This window comes from Lepidothrix coronata, unplaced genomic scaffold (genome assembly GCF_001604755.1).
Source record: "Lepidothrix coronata isolate B3197 unplaced genomic scaffold, Lepidothrix_coronata-1.0 Scaffold2, whole genome shotgun sequence".
In the NCBI taxonomy this organism is placed as follows: Eukaryota; Metazoa; Chordata; class Aves; order Passeriformes; family Pipridae; genus Lepidothrix; species Lepidothrix coronata.
In genome coordinates, this window is record NW_016690182.1 from 14,363,389 (window position 1) to 14,378,923 (window position 15,535).

At 47.7% G+C, this 15,535-nt stretch overlaps 1 protein-coding gene across 1 annotated transcript in view; it reads right to left on the minus strand.

Moving 5' to 3' along the window:
• LOC108498229 (uracil phosphoribosyltransferase homolog) overlaps window positions 1–13,136 on the minus strand; it is a 15,695-nt gene extending 2,559 nt beyond the window's left edge. The window contains exons 1-4 of the mRNA XM_017816688.1: window positions 12,847–13,136; window positions 7,641–7,683; window positions 2,974–3,043; window positions 616–687 (exon numbers count right to left, since the gene is read on the minus strand). Coding sequence (XP_017672177.1) covers window positions 616–687; window positions 2,974–3,043; window positions 7,641–7,683; window positions 12,847–13,136 — 475 coding nt within the window. The remainder of the gene's footprint in view (window positions 1–615; window positions 688–2,973; window positions 3,044–7,640; window positions 7,684–12,846) is intronic.
• Window positions 13,137–15,535: the final 2,399 nt, after the last annotated feature.

Sequence of the window (15,535 nt, forward strand, 5' to 3'; positions counted from 1 at the left end):
TGTTGGTGTTCCTGAGCCCTGAGGTGTTGGTGTTCCTGAGCTCTGGGTGTTGGTGTTCCTGAGGTGTTGGTGTTCCTGAGCCCTGGATGTTGGTGTTCCCGAGCCCCTGGCTGTTGTTGTTCCCACACAGCAGTGCTGAGCTCTCAGAGGGCAGAGCTGGCAGTGGCAGAACCAGCGTGTGGGGTTTGGGGAACATCTGTGAGCTCTGCCTGGAGCCCCCCCGGTGCAGAGTGTGGGGCAGGAGCTGTGGGGCCAATGGATTTGACAGCACAGATCCCAAGGTTTGCACAGCACTGGGAAATAACTCTGCCACCACAGGGTGTGGCTGGAGTGGGGCCCTGGCTCTGGGCAGGAGTGGGCAGTGGGAACCAGGAGAGGGCAGTTGGCCCCTCACAGGGAGGAGAAGAGGCCAGAGGAAATCTGTTGCAGCCATTTGTTGCCTAAAAAGTTAATGAAAGATACTCCTGGACATTTGTGATCAAGGATATCCAAGAAAGAACAACAACTGGCAGCTTTGGGTAAACCTTTGCTGTAGAGAAATATTGTTGCACATTTTTTGCAAGGAAGTTCTTACAGGTTTCCAAAGTGTTTAATTCACACTCCTGTAACACCAGCAGTACCTACCACTCCTCATGATGCTGACCCCGCAGTTTCCCTTTTCAAATCGGACTCCTTCATACTTGTGTCCTGTGAGGAAAGAAACCAGGGCTCAGTGGTAGTTCCCTTCTGCCCCTCTGGACACCCCTTTGGGGACACTGTGTGACATGACCTCGGTAGGAATGGAACCAAGATCCTGCAAATACCCAGGGGACAACACCAAGGCCATGGGTCTGCACGGGTGGCACAAACCACCCTGCACCCCAGACCCTGGAGCCCTCCAGCAAGCAATGGGAACAGGGCCAAAACCCAACGGGTAAAGAACTTGTGCTCCTTTTATCATTGAAAGTCATGTCAGAACAGCAGCACAGCAGGGACCCTGTCAGGTGTGTGTTTACAGCAGGGATTCCATCAGATGTGTGTTTACAGCAGGGATCCTGCCAGGTGTGTGTTTGCAAGCTCAGGGATTTGGTGACTATTTTAAATAAAGGACACTATGCAAAAGAAAGGTGAGCAGTGCATCCCCCAGGAGCCAGGTAAATGCAGTCCAGTGCTGCAGGTGACAGTCAGAACTGAAATATGATCCTACAGTGCCACTTGATCACTGAAAGAAAAAAGGGGCAATGGTGTGCACATGAGACTTCCCACTCAAAACACCTGGAGAGCTTCCAAGTGATGTCCCTTGCAGGAGACCTGCCAGTCAAACTGAGTGACACAGGGGGGATGGTCATGGATCTGTCACGGACTGATGGGAGCAGCGGGGACAGCAGAGGTGCCAGCAGTGCCCCAGAGGTAAAGGAGCTGCTGTTTCACTTCCAAAGGAGCCCAGGGAAGTGACAGTGCCCCCTGGGTGCTCCCTAAGCTCTGCCGAGTTTCACGGTCCATCCTTTCTCTAACAAAGCAAAGACATACCCATGATTTACTGCAGAGGGTGGGAATGTGTCATAGGTTTGAAAACAGATGTTGGAATTTTCTTTTTCTTCCCTAGGGTGCCGTCCCCGTTTCCCCCCCCCCTTTCTTCCGGGCTGGGGGGAGTCGGGGAGGGGTTGGGGGCGGAGTGCGGGCAGCGCAGGAGCGGGACAGGGGGAGGAGGAGCGGGGAGGGCTCGCGGGGAAGGGCTGCGAGTCTTTGCTTCGGGGGCTTTTGGTTTGGTCCGGGACCGGACAGAGCAGGAGCCCGTTTTTTGGCTGCCTCTTTCTCTTTTCCTGAGAGGAAATTTTTTTCCCCACGGGACACCTGGGGGAGAACAACCGAGAGAAAGAGAGACCGACCCATCTCAGAGCGAGGTATTCCGCTTTCAAGACTGCCTGTGGGAAAAAGGACTTGGTTTTTTTTTCACTGCTGGCTGCGAGCACACGTGGCTGCGAGAGCTTTGAACTGCCGGGACAGTCCTGCCCCCCCTTCCCCGGGTTGCCGTGGGTTTCCCCTCCCCCCACCTGGGGGATTTGGGATTTTGTTGTTTCTTCTCAAAGTTTTTGATTACAGCATTTGTTGTTTATTCAGATTTTGCTAATAAAAAGCTGTTTCTTTTCCTTTTCCACACTTCCACTTGAAGTCTCTTTTAATTTCTAAATTGTAATCTTGTTAAACTAAGACAATGTCTCCCTGCAGAACTGCAAATGGAATTCTCAGGGGAACAGGACTCACCTGGTGCATGTCTTACAGGTGTGCTGTGGGTCACACCACACACTCAGTTCCCACTGACTTGTGATGCTCTCAGCAGCTGCCTTATGTACACAACTTAGGGATCTTCACAGCTCATGGGAGCAAACCACAGTTACTGCCAGGGTTTCCTCTAGTGCCAACACAGCCACTTTTCATTTCCTGCTCATCATCACTCCAAGCTGGCCCCAGCTGCAGGGACGGATTTAGGCTGACAAGGCAAAACTGCTTATGCCAAGTACTTTTCCTTTAATGGGCATGTGAAATGTCCTCAGTTTTAATTCAAGGTTGTGGTGTGGGCAAGTAAACTCATCTTGCACCTACATTGGCACGTTGTCATGACAGTTTTGAAAGACCAATTTAAAACTTATTGAAATGCCAATCATGTGACTGTATGTTCTGCTCAGTTGTGCTGTTACACCTTCTAGCTGTTTAAATAACAGAAGGGACTGTGCTCTGCCTGCATGGTGAACTGTTTCAGGCTCCCCAGGGAGGTGGTCAGGGCACTGAGCCCCTCAGAGTTCAAGCAGCATCTGGATGTCACAGGGTTCAGTTTTAGGCAGTGCTGTGGGGAGCAGGGAGTTGGATTCTATGATCCTGTGAGTGCCCTCCACCTAGAGATATTACATTATTCCTGTAACAGTTCTGTATTTTTTATATTAGTTACACTTCCACTTCTTGTCGTGCCCAGGAGAGGAGTCCTTTCCCACGTACCTGTTGGAGTGGTCACAGTACATTCTGTGTAGGGCAGTTGATTCAGTCCCTCTTCAACCACCAGTCTGATCTGTGGAACCAAAGAGATGGGTCAGCTCAAAGGGATTTGTAATGTATGGACATAAGACAGTCCATGTTAGCAGTTTTTAAAAGCACTAGATGAACACCTAACAGCCCAAAGGGTCTAGAAGGGTCTTTTTAATAGTAGTTAGGGACTGAATTTAGAGACCTTTCTGTGGTGATGCCTACATTTTGCCCACAGATCAAATGAAGGCATTGCAAAATCAATTTTGGGGAAAGGGGGATTCATCAGCAATCATAAAACTGACTTTATTTATACCTGGCAGGCCTAGACATCACAGACAAAGTTTTCTCAACAGATGAATGAGGCACTGATGTAACTTCATTTGCTGATAGGAAATACTAGTGAGGGAAAGGGAAAATTTCCCCCCTCAGTTCCCCCCCAGTGGAGCTCTGAGGTCTATTTTCACATCTGTATTTCCAAGACTAACCTGCAGTGGGGCTGCCAGAACAGCCATTTTTACATTGCTGCAGCAATGAAAACACACCACTGAGTGCCCAAAGACAAGTCAGCAGATCTAGAAATCTCTTTATCACCTTCTCCTGGCACCTGCCAGCTGTGGGTACTGTGGGATGCTCTGCCAACCACCCCCACTGTTGGATGGTTTAGGTGGAGGTGCAGCTCATGAGCCACACACCCCTCCAGCGGCCACAAACCCCCCAGTCCTCTCCTGGGGCTGCCCTGCAGCTGCACCCCAGGCAAAGTTCCCAAAATATCTTCATCATGATTGCCCCTGAAACACGCTCTGGGTATTAAAAATGCTAAATTTCTCTCTGTTCACGAGCCAAAGATTTGTAGGCCAGAACTGCTCCAGGAGAGCTACAGCTGAGCCAGAGATGAGCCTAGTTATTCCAAAGTCCCTGTAGGATGGCAGAAGTGAGGGGACTGCTCCTGGGATGGAGCAGCTGTACTGCTCCCCTCAGGCACTTCCCATCCCAGAAACAGGGCATGGCAGGCTGGAAGGTTTTTTCTGGTTTTCCATTCTGCCCCAGTTCCTGGCACACAGGCAGCCTCTGCTAGAAATGAGAGATGGTCCCTTAAGTTTATAATCCCTCTCTGGAGATTTTTTTAGTCATTTTAGTCCAACTTTTTTTCCTAGAGCTGGGTTTGTGGCAGCCTTACTCAGAGGTGGTGGGCAGTTTCCAGGACATCTGTACCCAATTTTATTTTATTTTTTAAAGTTAATTCACACCAAAAAAATCCCCAACTTTTGAGCCAGGTTTGGAAGAAACACTTTTTTTCATACTCCTGTTTTGCTGACAGGGTTAACATTCTACATCATCTGCCAAAAGTTTAGAGTAAAGCAGTGGAGGTCTTATATTCAAATAATCTCCTTGATCTTCCTACACATATCAGTGTTTTACACAGGGGCTGGAAGGATTCTTCTGTGAACTTGTCAGTGTTGATAAAACACTTCTTTTTGCACTGTGCTTTCTGCCACCTCCATGCTCAGGGATTAATTTCCATCTCTTTTCTCTCTAGCCCCAAGAACCAGCAGCCCTGTTCCTCTCCCAGAGAGGTGGTTGCCATTGCTTGGAAGCTAAACCAGGTATTATTATGGCCTCACGTGAAACAGGAAAGCAAAGTTTAGGTCCCAAGGTAAAAGAATGTGACCAGAAATTAAAACCGTTAATTAAAGTTATCAGTAAGAAAAATAAAGTCTATTTTTAATTGGGAAACAAAAACAAAGCTAAAAGGGATGTTAATTTCTGGTAGGCCTGCTTAAACTGTCCAGGCTTCCAGAGTTATGCTGAAGGTTTAGATTAAGCATTTAATGCTGATATATGGAATTATATGTCAACGTGCTCATTTATTAGAGTTTTACAATTAGGATTTACCCCAGGGCAGTAAACAAAGGGAAAGACTGTTTGCTTTGAACCTTCATTAGTACAAGACCTGCTAGAGCTGTCAGCAAAAACAAGAGTTAATGGAGGGTCCAAGGAGCTTTAGCCAACTACCACATAAACATTTCAAGGATATGAAAATGTTAGTGAAATCTATCTTTTCTCAGCCAATTAAGCATGTGAATGAAGTCTCACCACAAATACCAGGGAAGAAATCAGGTTTGACCAGTTCCTCAGATTCCAGGAACAGAGAAATCTGGATATAGGCAACTCTAGCAAGCAGGTGACAGTGCTCTCATTTAAAGGGGAGCTAAACTTAACTAAATAAGGAATCAGTCAGGGTGCAGCGGGAGGTGGTGCTGCTCCAACCACATCAAACTGGGAAAACAGGAGCTCTTTCAGAGCCACCCCAACAGGTATCTGTGATCTCGGCAGTTGCTTGTTACAACTCTCCTGCCTGCCTGCAACTTGGAAAAAGATGAAGCGTTTAAAGGTCAAGAAACTGGAATGTAAATAAATTCTGGAGTGACCATTATGATGTTCCCCCATCTGTGGGCACACAGCAGGCTAACTTTTTTATGGGACAGCCATGCATCACCTCATTTCCAAAATCATAGTGACTCCTAGGGGATCTAACCCATTCTGTGTTACTTTACTTGGAAGCTGGAAGGAGGCAGGACAGCAGGGCTGTCAGCCATGCTCTTTATCTGTACAGCTCCTTGCAGCTCAGCATTTCAAACCCCTTTGGAACTATCCTCCCCTGAAAGAGGCAGGCAGGCAGAAAGGGACCTGCTCAGTGTTATACAGGGAGTGATGGTAGGGCTGAGAAACTAATTCATTCCTCAACCTCAGGCTTCCAGTCACACCCCAAAATCTGCTTTCTGCTGCAGAGCACTGGTGTACCTGTGACCTGAGGTGACATCAATTCAGTGCCTGCACAATGTGTGGGGGCTGGGATCAGTGTGAGCCTCCTGCACCAGGAGGAGCTGTCTGCCAGTCCCTCCACCCGTCCTGAGTTCTACCTGTCCCACCACAAGTCATAATGACTGGTTGTTTCCCATGCCAGAGGCTTGCTTCCTTCACAAACACCCGATGGATTGTCCTCATCCTCATAACTTTAATCCCACATCTTTCAGCTTCAGGATCCCAGCCCTGGCAGTGGCTTTCAGACACACCCTGATAAACCACCACGTGGTAACTGCTTTTGCTCACAAGTATCTTTGAATGTTTCCTTTGTATCATCCTCTTACACTAGGAACAAACTGCCAGAAATCCATCAGCTTTAGAATCCTTCCTTAAGACCTCTCCTTATGGTGATCTTATGGGACACTGCCACTAACAGCTGCCAAGCTAATACCAAGCTTAATTGCATTCTCATTTTCTCTCTGCAGCAAGGTGTATTTTGTTCCCCTACAATCCCACACACGTTTCTTCTCTTCATGTTTTGAGTTTTGCAATTAAGCTCCGTTTGCTCATTGGGTGGAAAACATGGCAAGTCATAACTATACTTGTACTTTGCTAAGTTTAGTAGAAACTGTGTCCCACATGAAGTTGTGACTGTTCTTTGCCACACCTAGGAATAACACACAGAAAGTGAGACTCCTACATATTGTTCCGTGTAAAATTCTTCCTAAAAAAAAAATGGAAAACAGACCAGCAGGTTCTTCAGCAAAGAGCTGCAGGACCAGCACACAGAGGTGTTTCTGTGAAGAGCAGCTCCCCAGCTTTGCTGCCCAGCCATGAAAGATGCTGGTACAAGGGCCTGAACTCACTGCCTGGAAGCTGCAGTTTCTAGCAATGATGGGGGGAAAAAAATAAAAAAAAAATCAGTGAGCTCTTCAGGACATCCACGTAGAGTGAGAAGGCACCTGGGAGAGGTTCTTCACACTAATCCCTCACAATAAGCTACTGGAATGCAGGAAGCGTTCTCAAGAAGGGGAATGCAGAGGGGGTGAAAGTGGAAAGCCACAAAGATAAAAAGCACTTCAGTCACAATCCTGCGTTGTGGTCATACCTGAGCCCTGAGCAAGCCTGGATAAGGCCTGGATTAAGACTGGGCTTGTCACAGGGAACCAGCCTGCTGTGGCAAATAGCACTGGGAACTGAATGGTCTTTGGACTCTCTGTTAATGAGAGTGGATTTGCAAAAAGCAAACACCCTCTTGCATCCAAGGAAGTATAGGTGTGGTAGCAAGTGCTGTGGTTTTCTTTAAGCATGTAATTTCAATGAGAAAAAGGCTGCATTCCCAACAGTCTTTGTTCTTACTAAAAACTTGCAGCTGCTTTGTCCCTGATAGTAACTACCATATGGCTAAAAACAAATTCTCTATGTGGATGCACCCCAAGCTACTAATCTAAGACACAAGTGCCAGGAGGCACTTCTGCGTGCAAACCATTGTTAACATCTAGGCTGTAAGAAATTGTACTGCTCTGTTCACAAGATCAAAAGTGCTGTTTCAAAGTAAACTCAATTATCTCTAGCCTCTGTGCATCTGTTTATAAACAGTCTCTTATTACTACTGCTCCCTGTCCTCATGTAGCTGTCTCTGATAATAACATGGTTTCTGGAATCCATTGAGATGAAACACAGAACAGAAGTCCCTATACAGAAAGTTGCTGTCAAATAGCAATTTCCTTTGGTTAGAAAAGTTGCTCTCACACCACCATTATTCTGTCCTGAAAGACCTTTTTAATGAAAGAGTTACCAAGTGCAATGCCAAGAAGAAGATATTCTTCACCTACCAGACGATCAGCAGAAAATACGAAGTCTCCTCTACTGGATTTCCTGAAAAAAGTAATAATTTATTTTTTAAATTGGGGAATAACTTTACGAACATTGATTAAATATAATATTAATTCAAGGGCAATATATCCTAAGGCAGTTCAGAGAAAAATCTCCTACTGTATACAAAATTTATCCCAGAGATTCTGCGTCATGGGTTTCCTGTTTGGTGGCAGGCACTGGGATGCAGTGAGCAAAACCCAGGGTTTGGCTCTTACTGCTGCTCTGTCCCAGTAGCAATTAAAGCATGAACACACAGGGCTGATGTTCTGTAGGTTTTCCATTGTACTGCCATTCCAGCTCAGTTCCAAAACACCTCCCAGGCTCAGATGTGCACCAATCTGGTGCATTCCCTGCAGCCCTGAGCAAGAAGAACTTCAGTTTAGAAATCGTGGACAATGACAGTGCAGATCCCAGCCCTGAGACTGACAACACACCGGATAAGCAGGGGACATATCCATCTTATCTGGAACTCATTCAGAATGTGAACAGATCAGTGAACCTGAGATTAAAGTGAGCAGGGATTAACAAGCATTCCCATTAAAACACCTCTCTGCCTCTGATTAGCCTGGGTACAACCCTTTACTCATATGACTGTTTGGCTTTTGGCCCCTTCAGCAGGCAGAATGAAAGGTTAAAAGCCTGAAATTTAGAAGCAGATTTTAACACCTTGCCTCCCATGACAAGACCAACTCTCACTCCATGAGAGTAGGACATGTTTCCAATCAAGAGCTCAGGCTTGCAGGACACTCACCTTCAAAACACTCAGACACAGCAGTCACATGGCAGACAGGTCCTTTGAAATGAACTGTTGTATTAATCACAGCAGGAAAACCCCTCTCTCACTGTCAAACTGTGATACTCTGCAGGTCTCCTTAACACCATAAAGAGAGTTCTGCATTTAATCCCCAAGGTTCTGTGACATCTCACATTAACATGAGTGAAAGGCAAGAGGTTTGTCTGCTCATTGCCTGGGAATTGGTCACTGAGCCACACTGAAAAAACGAGGTTTAAAAAGAGTGTCAGCCTAATCTATTTTCTTTGCTTGTACTAATAACACACTACTAAAAACACTGTTTGCTTTTATTTTTTTCCTTCTTTCTGGTATCAACAGAATATTCCTAACTTTCTGCCACTTTGACACTAACCAGGTAATACTCAAAAAGACCCCCAAAACTGCAGAAAACAACCCCAAACCTCTACAATTATAAGAACTACTTTTATTAAGATTTTTGATAGGATTCATATTTCCATCTATGGTGTGTAAGTATTTTTTAAAAAAGGAATGTAGCAAAGTGGCACACCTAGGTTTTCCCAGACTATGGCATTTCAGAAAATCTACCCAAATCTCAAAAATGGGTGGCAAGACAAGCCTACAATAAAGTGATATATATTTAGGGTGGATACTCTGAGTTATTAATACAGATTATTACAGGCTTTAAACTAACTACTCTGTCCTTGCAATGACACAGATGGTTTTATGCCCAGTTCACTGAACATCCTTATCATGCCTGGTTTTTGAGAGGGGGAGGACAACAGAAAACCACATTGCATAAAAATGAGAATAGTTATACTGAAAATGAAAGACCTTGTGTACACGGGCAGCTGCAAAGCCGGGACCACATTTCAAGACCCACATCCTACGAGCAGAAAAAAAGCCTTCTGTGAAAACACTATATCTGTTCCCCTGAAATACCAGACAGAAGTATAGAAAGTAACGATCCATGGCAGACTAGAAACTGTTTCAGCCTCTTGATCGAGTAACAAGACAGCATCTAAAAAGATGAGGCATTAAAACCCAACTTGAGGCAGGCAGCTAACAACGGGAGCTTTGTGGTAACAATTTAAAGTCATTTCAGTTGTTTCTGAAGGCCTGGGAGCAAGGCTGATGTACAGTTGCAGTCACCTGCCTGTCTTGAGAGAAGAAATGGGTTTTGGATTTGCAAGGTAACTGCAGGGTTTCTTCCTGCTTTAGCACTCGGTTCTTAGTTACAAGCACGGACAGGGCTGCAGGCTTGGGGGCTTCTCTAACTCCAGCTTCTCACTGTGATGGTAAGGCTGGAAAAAAACCCCTTCTCTACACAGAATTTGTAAAAGGCCTTTTTAAGAAAACCGAAGGCACTGGACACACTGATGGCATTCAGGGAGATGATGTAGCTGAGAAACAGGTCCATGTTCTACCTGCAGTACTTCAGTATTTAATTTTTTCAGTGCCTGGGCTGGGGTGGGATGTGAAAGGGATCCCACCCTCCCTGCTGCAGCAGTCAGCTTTACTCATCCCAGGTGAATTATACACTCCTGAATCATTCTGCTCTGTGCAGCAGCCAGGACTGTGTGTCCCACTGCTTTGCCATCTGCATTTCTATGGTATCACTGTTCCCTAGGGAGTGAGAAGCCTTAGCAGAGAACAACAGAATGATCTCACCTAACAGACACAAGAACCTTTAAATATCTGGATTTGAATCATGTCTATTGTTAAATTAGGAGTTCAAATGACACTACCAACCTGAACTAATGAGTTTGCTTCGACATAAACACATTGCTGAACAACTCATTTCAGCTTCCAGATCCCTGGTTCTCATCTGTAAGGCCAGAAATCACTTTGAGATAATTCCCTCCTTGGGAAGAGGCTGAAACTGTTTGTTCCAGAACGTTCAATACTTAAATGCATCAGTTCACACCTCATTAGAGCACTCGAGATTCATATCCAGCACACAGTGTAAAAGGCATCTGCCCCCCTGTTAAGCATTCACTGGATGGAAAAGTGACAAGCCTGAGGAAAAATGAGCAAACCCAGGCAAGTCGAGGTGATCTACCCATCTCTCCAACTCCGGCACACAGACCAAGTTCTTGTTCATTTTAAGGAAGCAAAAAAAAAATACGTGGTCATTTTAGTCTACCAGGCTAAATCAGGGACCCAGGTGTCTCTGAACCCCACAGGACATGATGACCAGCCAAATGAAGGTTTTTCTTTAGCTGGCAATTCACAACCAGGGTACTTCTGAGGAAGAGTTTCTTTCGGTACTTGCTTTAAATGCTACAGTGGCTACAGAGTTTTCTTAAGGCAGAGTGCACCTGCCCAGGGAAAGGTTAATAAACAGTGCCCAAAAAAGCCTCTCTCCTTTACAGCTAGGCATGTTCCAGCATCTTCTGAATGACAGGGACTAAAATAAGCCAGTCTGAGGTCTCTTATTTAATGAGATGCAGCTGAATTTCTGGAACAGAATACAAAAATAATGGTTCCCTATTGTCCTTACCTACAAAGTCTACACCTGCCTTTCTGAGCAGGCTGCTCCCCTGGCTGGGAAGGGAGCTTGGAAGTGACAGTTACATCCCCACTGCCAGGGCAGAATAAAGTACAGTCTGCGACTGCTGTAGCTGCTCTGAGTAATTCATTATTTACAAGCCTTAATCTAGACTTCCTCTTACCAAAGTCTTGTGCAATGAAGTTGATGCAACTCTAAGAAAATGTCTTCCAAGTTAAAATTGCAGCTGCTGGTTTCTGGATAAGCTCACTATAACCAGAAACCTATTAAATGGACTTGCAGCAGTTCAAAATCTGCTTACAACAAAATAATAATAACTAAGTACAGTAACTACATTGTTAGTATTTGCCTATATGCTATTTCCTTTTCACTAACCTCAAAACCTTTTACAGGCCATCACCAAGCCTAGTCTGGATTTCCTCTCTTTCTCTGTCTAGCCCACTTACAGCTTCCCTCTCTGCTTTGCAGGGAAGCTGCCAGGCCACCGTTCTCACCTGCAGAGATCTTCTGCGTGGTCTTGCCACAAGTGCTGTCCTTACACAAAGACTACCTGTGGGTGCTCCTGCCTGCCAGGAGATTATGCTTTTCCACAATACTTTGAAAATTAAGGGGGGAAAAAAAGCCAAAACACAAACAACCAAAAAACAAACAAACAAAACCAGACAAAAAATCCCAAACCACAACTAGTTTAAGGTAACAAAGCTCAGGTAAGCTAATAAAATTAATGGAGGTATTGTTTCTTTGAGAGAGTTTGGCATTAAAAACTGTATTACTGTTAGCTATAAAGTAAGCCTCAAGAAGCAGAAAATATCAAAACGTAGACTATGCAGATGGACAGAAGCACAGGGACAAGCAGTGTCTGTGCAATGAGTTAGTTATCGCAGATGTCACAAAGCCAATGCGTTGCAGGAAGAGGTTTTATTCAGAATCTGATCACTCTATTGATAAACTTGATTTCACACCTTTTTGCTGGTGGTTCTTGCATCAGAGGTGGTAAATTATGCTTTTAATAGACGGATGCTACTTATATTTGTCTTATATTGCATACTAAATTTAATACCTTACAATACCACCTTCCAAGTGCTGAACAATCAAAGCTACAGACATGCCATGTGTCCACCACCCGAGATGTGCTGTGGAACACCGTGCTCACATCTCCCTACAGCCAGAGCCCGGGAACGGCTCCACGCCCCGTCCCGCGGGTAGGATACACAATATCCGGACAGCGGGAACGAGCCCAGCTCCTGTCGGGCCCGCCGGAGTGACCACTAAGGTACAGCCTCCTCCCTCCAGGGCTTTACACTCCTTTGCACCGCACGCTCCATGGGATGATGATGTGGCACGCGAGCTCCGAGCCGCCCACGGCGCAAAGATGAGCAAAAACCTCACATCAGGGAGGGCAAAGATGTGTGAGGGGGTTCGAGACCCGCCGAGCCGCTGCCCCAGTGCCCGGCGGCCCCGAGGCGGGGTGGGCAGGGGACCCCCGGGAGCGCTGCCCGCCCTCTGCCCTGCCCTGCCCAGCCCAGCCCCCGCGTCACCAGACATGGCCGCGCCGCCGGCCCGGCGCTCAGCCCGGCACAGGAGCGTCCCGCCTGCCCCGGGATCGGCCCCCGGCCGCGCGATGGGTCCCCGGGATCGGCCCCCAGCCCCGGCGGGGATAGCGCGGCCGCGCCGGGACCCCACGGGCTGCGCATCCCTGCGGCGGCCGCGCCGAGCAGGGAGCCGGCACCGGGGTACGGCCGAGAGCGGCTCGGCGGGGCTGCGGCTCCCTGAGGAGGGAGGGAGGGAGGCAGGGATGGACGGAGGGGCGACCGGCGGCGATTCCCCCGCAGCCTCCCCGGCTCCTCCCCAGCCCGCGCTGCCCCGCACCCGCGGTCCCCGCCCGCCCCGCGGCGCTCACTTGTCCCTGATGATGGTCTGCAGCTCCCGCAGCTGGTCGTTCATGGGCAGCAGCTTCAGCTGCGGCCCGATGGCCTGCGCGCCGCCCTCCCCCGCGGGGACCGGCGGCGCCGCCACCACCCCGTTGCTGCTGCTGCTGCTGCTGTCCGGGCTGGGGCAGCCGCTGTCCTCGCTGGGCTCCGCGAAGCGGATCAGCCGGGAGCCGCCGCCCGCCGTGGCCGTGGCGGCCGGCGGCGGCTCCTCCTGCGGCCGCGGGCCGAGGCGCTGGTTCTGGCAGGGCATCGCCTCCATGCGCCGGGGCCGCGCCCCCGTGCGCGCCGCCGGGGCGGGGGGAGCGCGCCCGCCGCCCGCGCTCCATTGGCGGCCGCAGCCGCCGCTCAGCGCGGGGGCGGGACCGGCTCCGAACCCTCCGGCCCCGGCCCTGCCCCGGCCCTGCCCCGGCCCTGCCCCGGCCCTGCCCCGGCCCTGCCCCGGCCCTGCCCCGGCCCTGCCCCGGGCCCTGCCCCGGCCCTGCCCACACCTCCCGCTCCGCTGCCCCGCGGCTTCCCGGGGACGTGTCCCCGGAGGCCCCTGTGAGCGCAGCGCCCCCGAGTCCTGCTGCGGGGGTTTATCCCGCTTAATTTGATTCGGTTTGGGGGGGCCTTTACAGATAATAGAAACTGTAATAGATGCAGAGTAAGAGATGAGGTAGGATTCGAGGAAGTCCAAAAACGTAATTGTGTTTTTTTCCTGAATACAGCTGCCCAGGTGTAGCTACACCCAGTGATGTCTGCAGGGACACCCAGGACAGCTCCGCCCCGCAGCACAGCTCTCGGCACGGATACGCGCCCACATTTCCACCGTGCCAAGCTCTTGGGAAACGTGCTACACGGAATATGCTGCATGTGGATAAAAGAACCCTGAACTGTGGTATCACAGATCTGACATAGCTCTAATGCCTCAACAAACATGTATGGTCAAACCTCACAACACCATCCCGAGACAATCTCGTCACCGTTGAACAGGGAGGGAGGAGCGGGTTCCACGTGCCTGAACGCTGTGTCAGGGACAGCAGCTTTTACAAACTCACAATGACACCCTAAAACTGAAGATGGAAAACATGCATTTAATCATTCAGTTCATGCTCTCTTTAGTACAGTCCCTAATTTTTTTGTCTAATACAATTTTGAAATTCTGAAGAATGACCAACTGCATAAGAAATATATACTCCTTTCATGGAATACGAAGAGGAGTGTTTCGTGTTCTGATGGAATATTGACAATGACATTCTGCCATTCATCTAACACTGAAAAAACAGATCAGCAGACTGCTGAAGGGAGGTGATTAATTTTGAGAAAGGCATTAAAAGTGCTAAATGCTGGTACCTTAGTTTCCAGAGAACTAAGAGGGGACTATGCCCCATGCTGTAAACATCTAAGAAGGGGGATAAATTCTTAATGATGATAGAAGGAAGAAATTCTGGAAGTAGGGAGGATCCAATTGAATATAGAGAAGCTAAATATAAACACCAGCAAATAACAGTTACAGCTAACAGTAGGATACCAACCCCGGGATCTGCACCCTTATTTGCTCGCTCTCTCTAACAAAAGACAATTCTCAAGACACCATATAAAGTTGAAAAGAACAATAAGCCCAGGCAGTTCAGGAAGCAACATAAGAGAAAACAACCCACCCACAATGCATGGTTTCCTGTAATATGGATGAAATACGTAGGAGGTATTCTTCCAGCCACTCTAAATGCATCAAATGTTGACAGCTAAGAATTTCTCCTTAGAAGATAATTATTTTCATGATCAGTAAAAGTTCATGGGCATTTTTTAAGTACAGAGATATTACCAGAGAACAGCAGCTGTATTTGGAGCTGGAAAGATTAACCAAGAGCCCAACTTAACTCAAGCAGAATTTATCCCTCTGTGACACCTCTAATGTCAGTGGTGTGAGCCCTGAGAAACCCTAATGTGTACTGAAAAAGCACCAGAACTCTTTCATAAACAACAAGCCTGGACTGTCTTTCTATGTAATGTGTCTTCTTTTGAACATTGTTCAAGTTTTACAAACTAGGAAACTTGCAGTAATTTTCCAAACATTCTGAGAGACACACATGCAAACATAAGAACAGGAAAAGGATATCACTTCTCTGCCAGAAGCTAATCTAAAGTTTGGAATTCGGAAGTTTTGGACTCAAAAAGGGCCCAGGAAAGCACCTCACAGGAAAAATGCAGCCCCTCCACTTGACTGAGAGCAAAACAGCAACAAGAGTGACTAAACCCCACGAGACTCACAGGAGATGAAAAAGGAACCAGATTTCACAACTTACTGTCCAATACTTAATGAAATACTTGAAATACTGTTGCAGCAATATACAAGCAATACAACAAAGAATAGGCTAAGAACAGTAGAAAGAATTTGTAGTTAGAAAATCCAATGCAGTTATTCACCCTAGAGGACAAAAGCAAAGTTGAAATCAGGATTTGTGCAGCACATGGTTGTCACACAAAGAGCACGACCAGTTTGGGGGGTTATTAAACCTCTGGCTCACACAACAGAATTTGGCAAGAAGCAGCTCCCCTTAGTGGCCAAAATGGAACAGAACTCAAGTCTCTGCTTTTCACTCCAAGGCTTCTTGCTGGGCCAAGGACAAGCACAGCTCATGTTTTGGGGTTGGTACCGCGGGCAAATGTGTCCCAGAG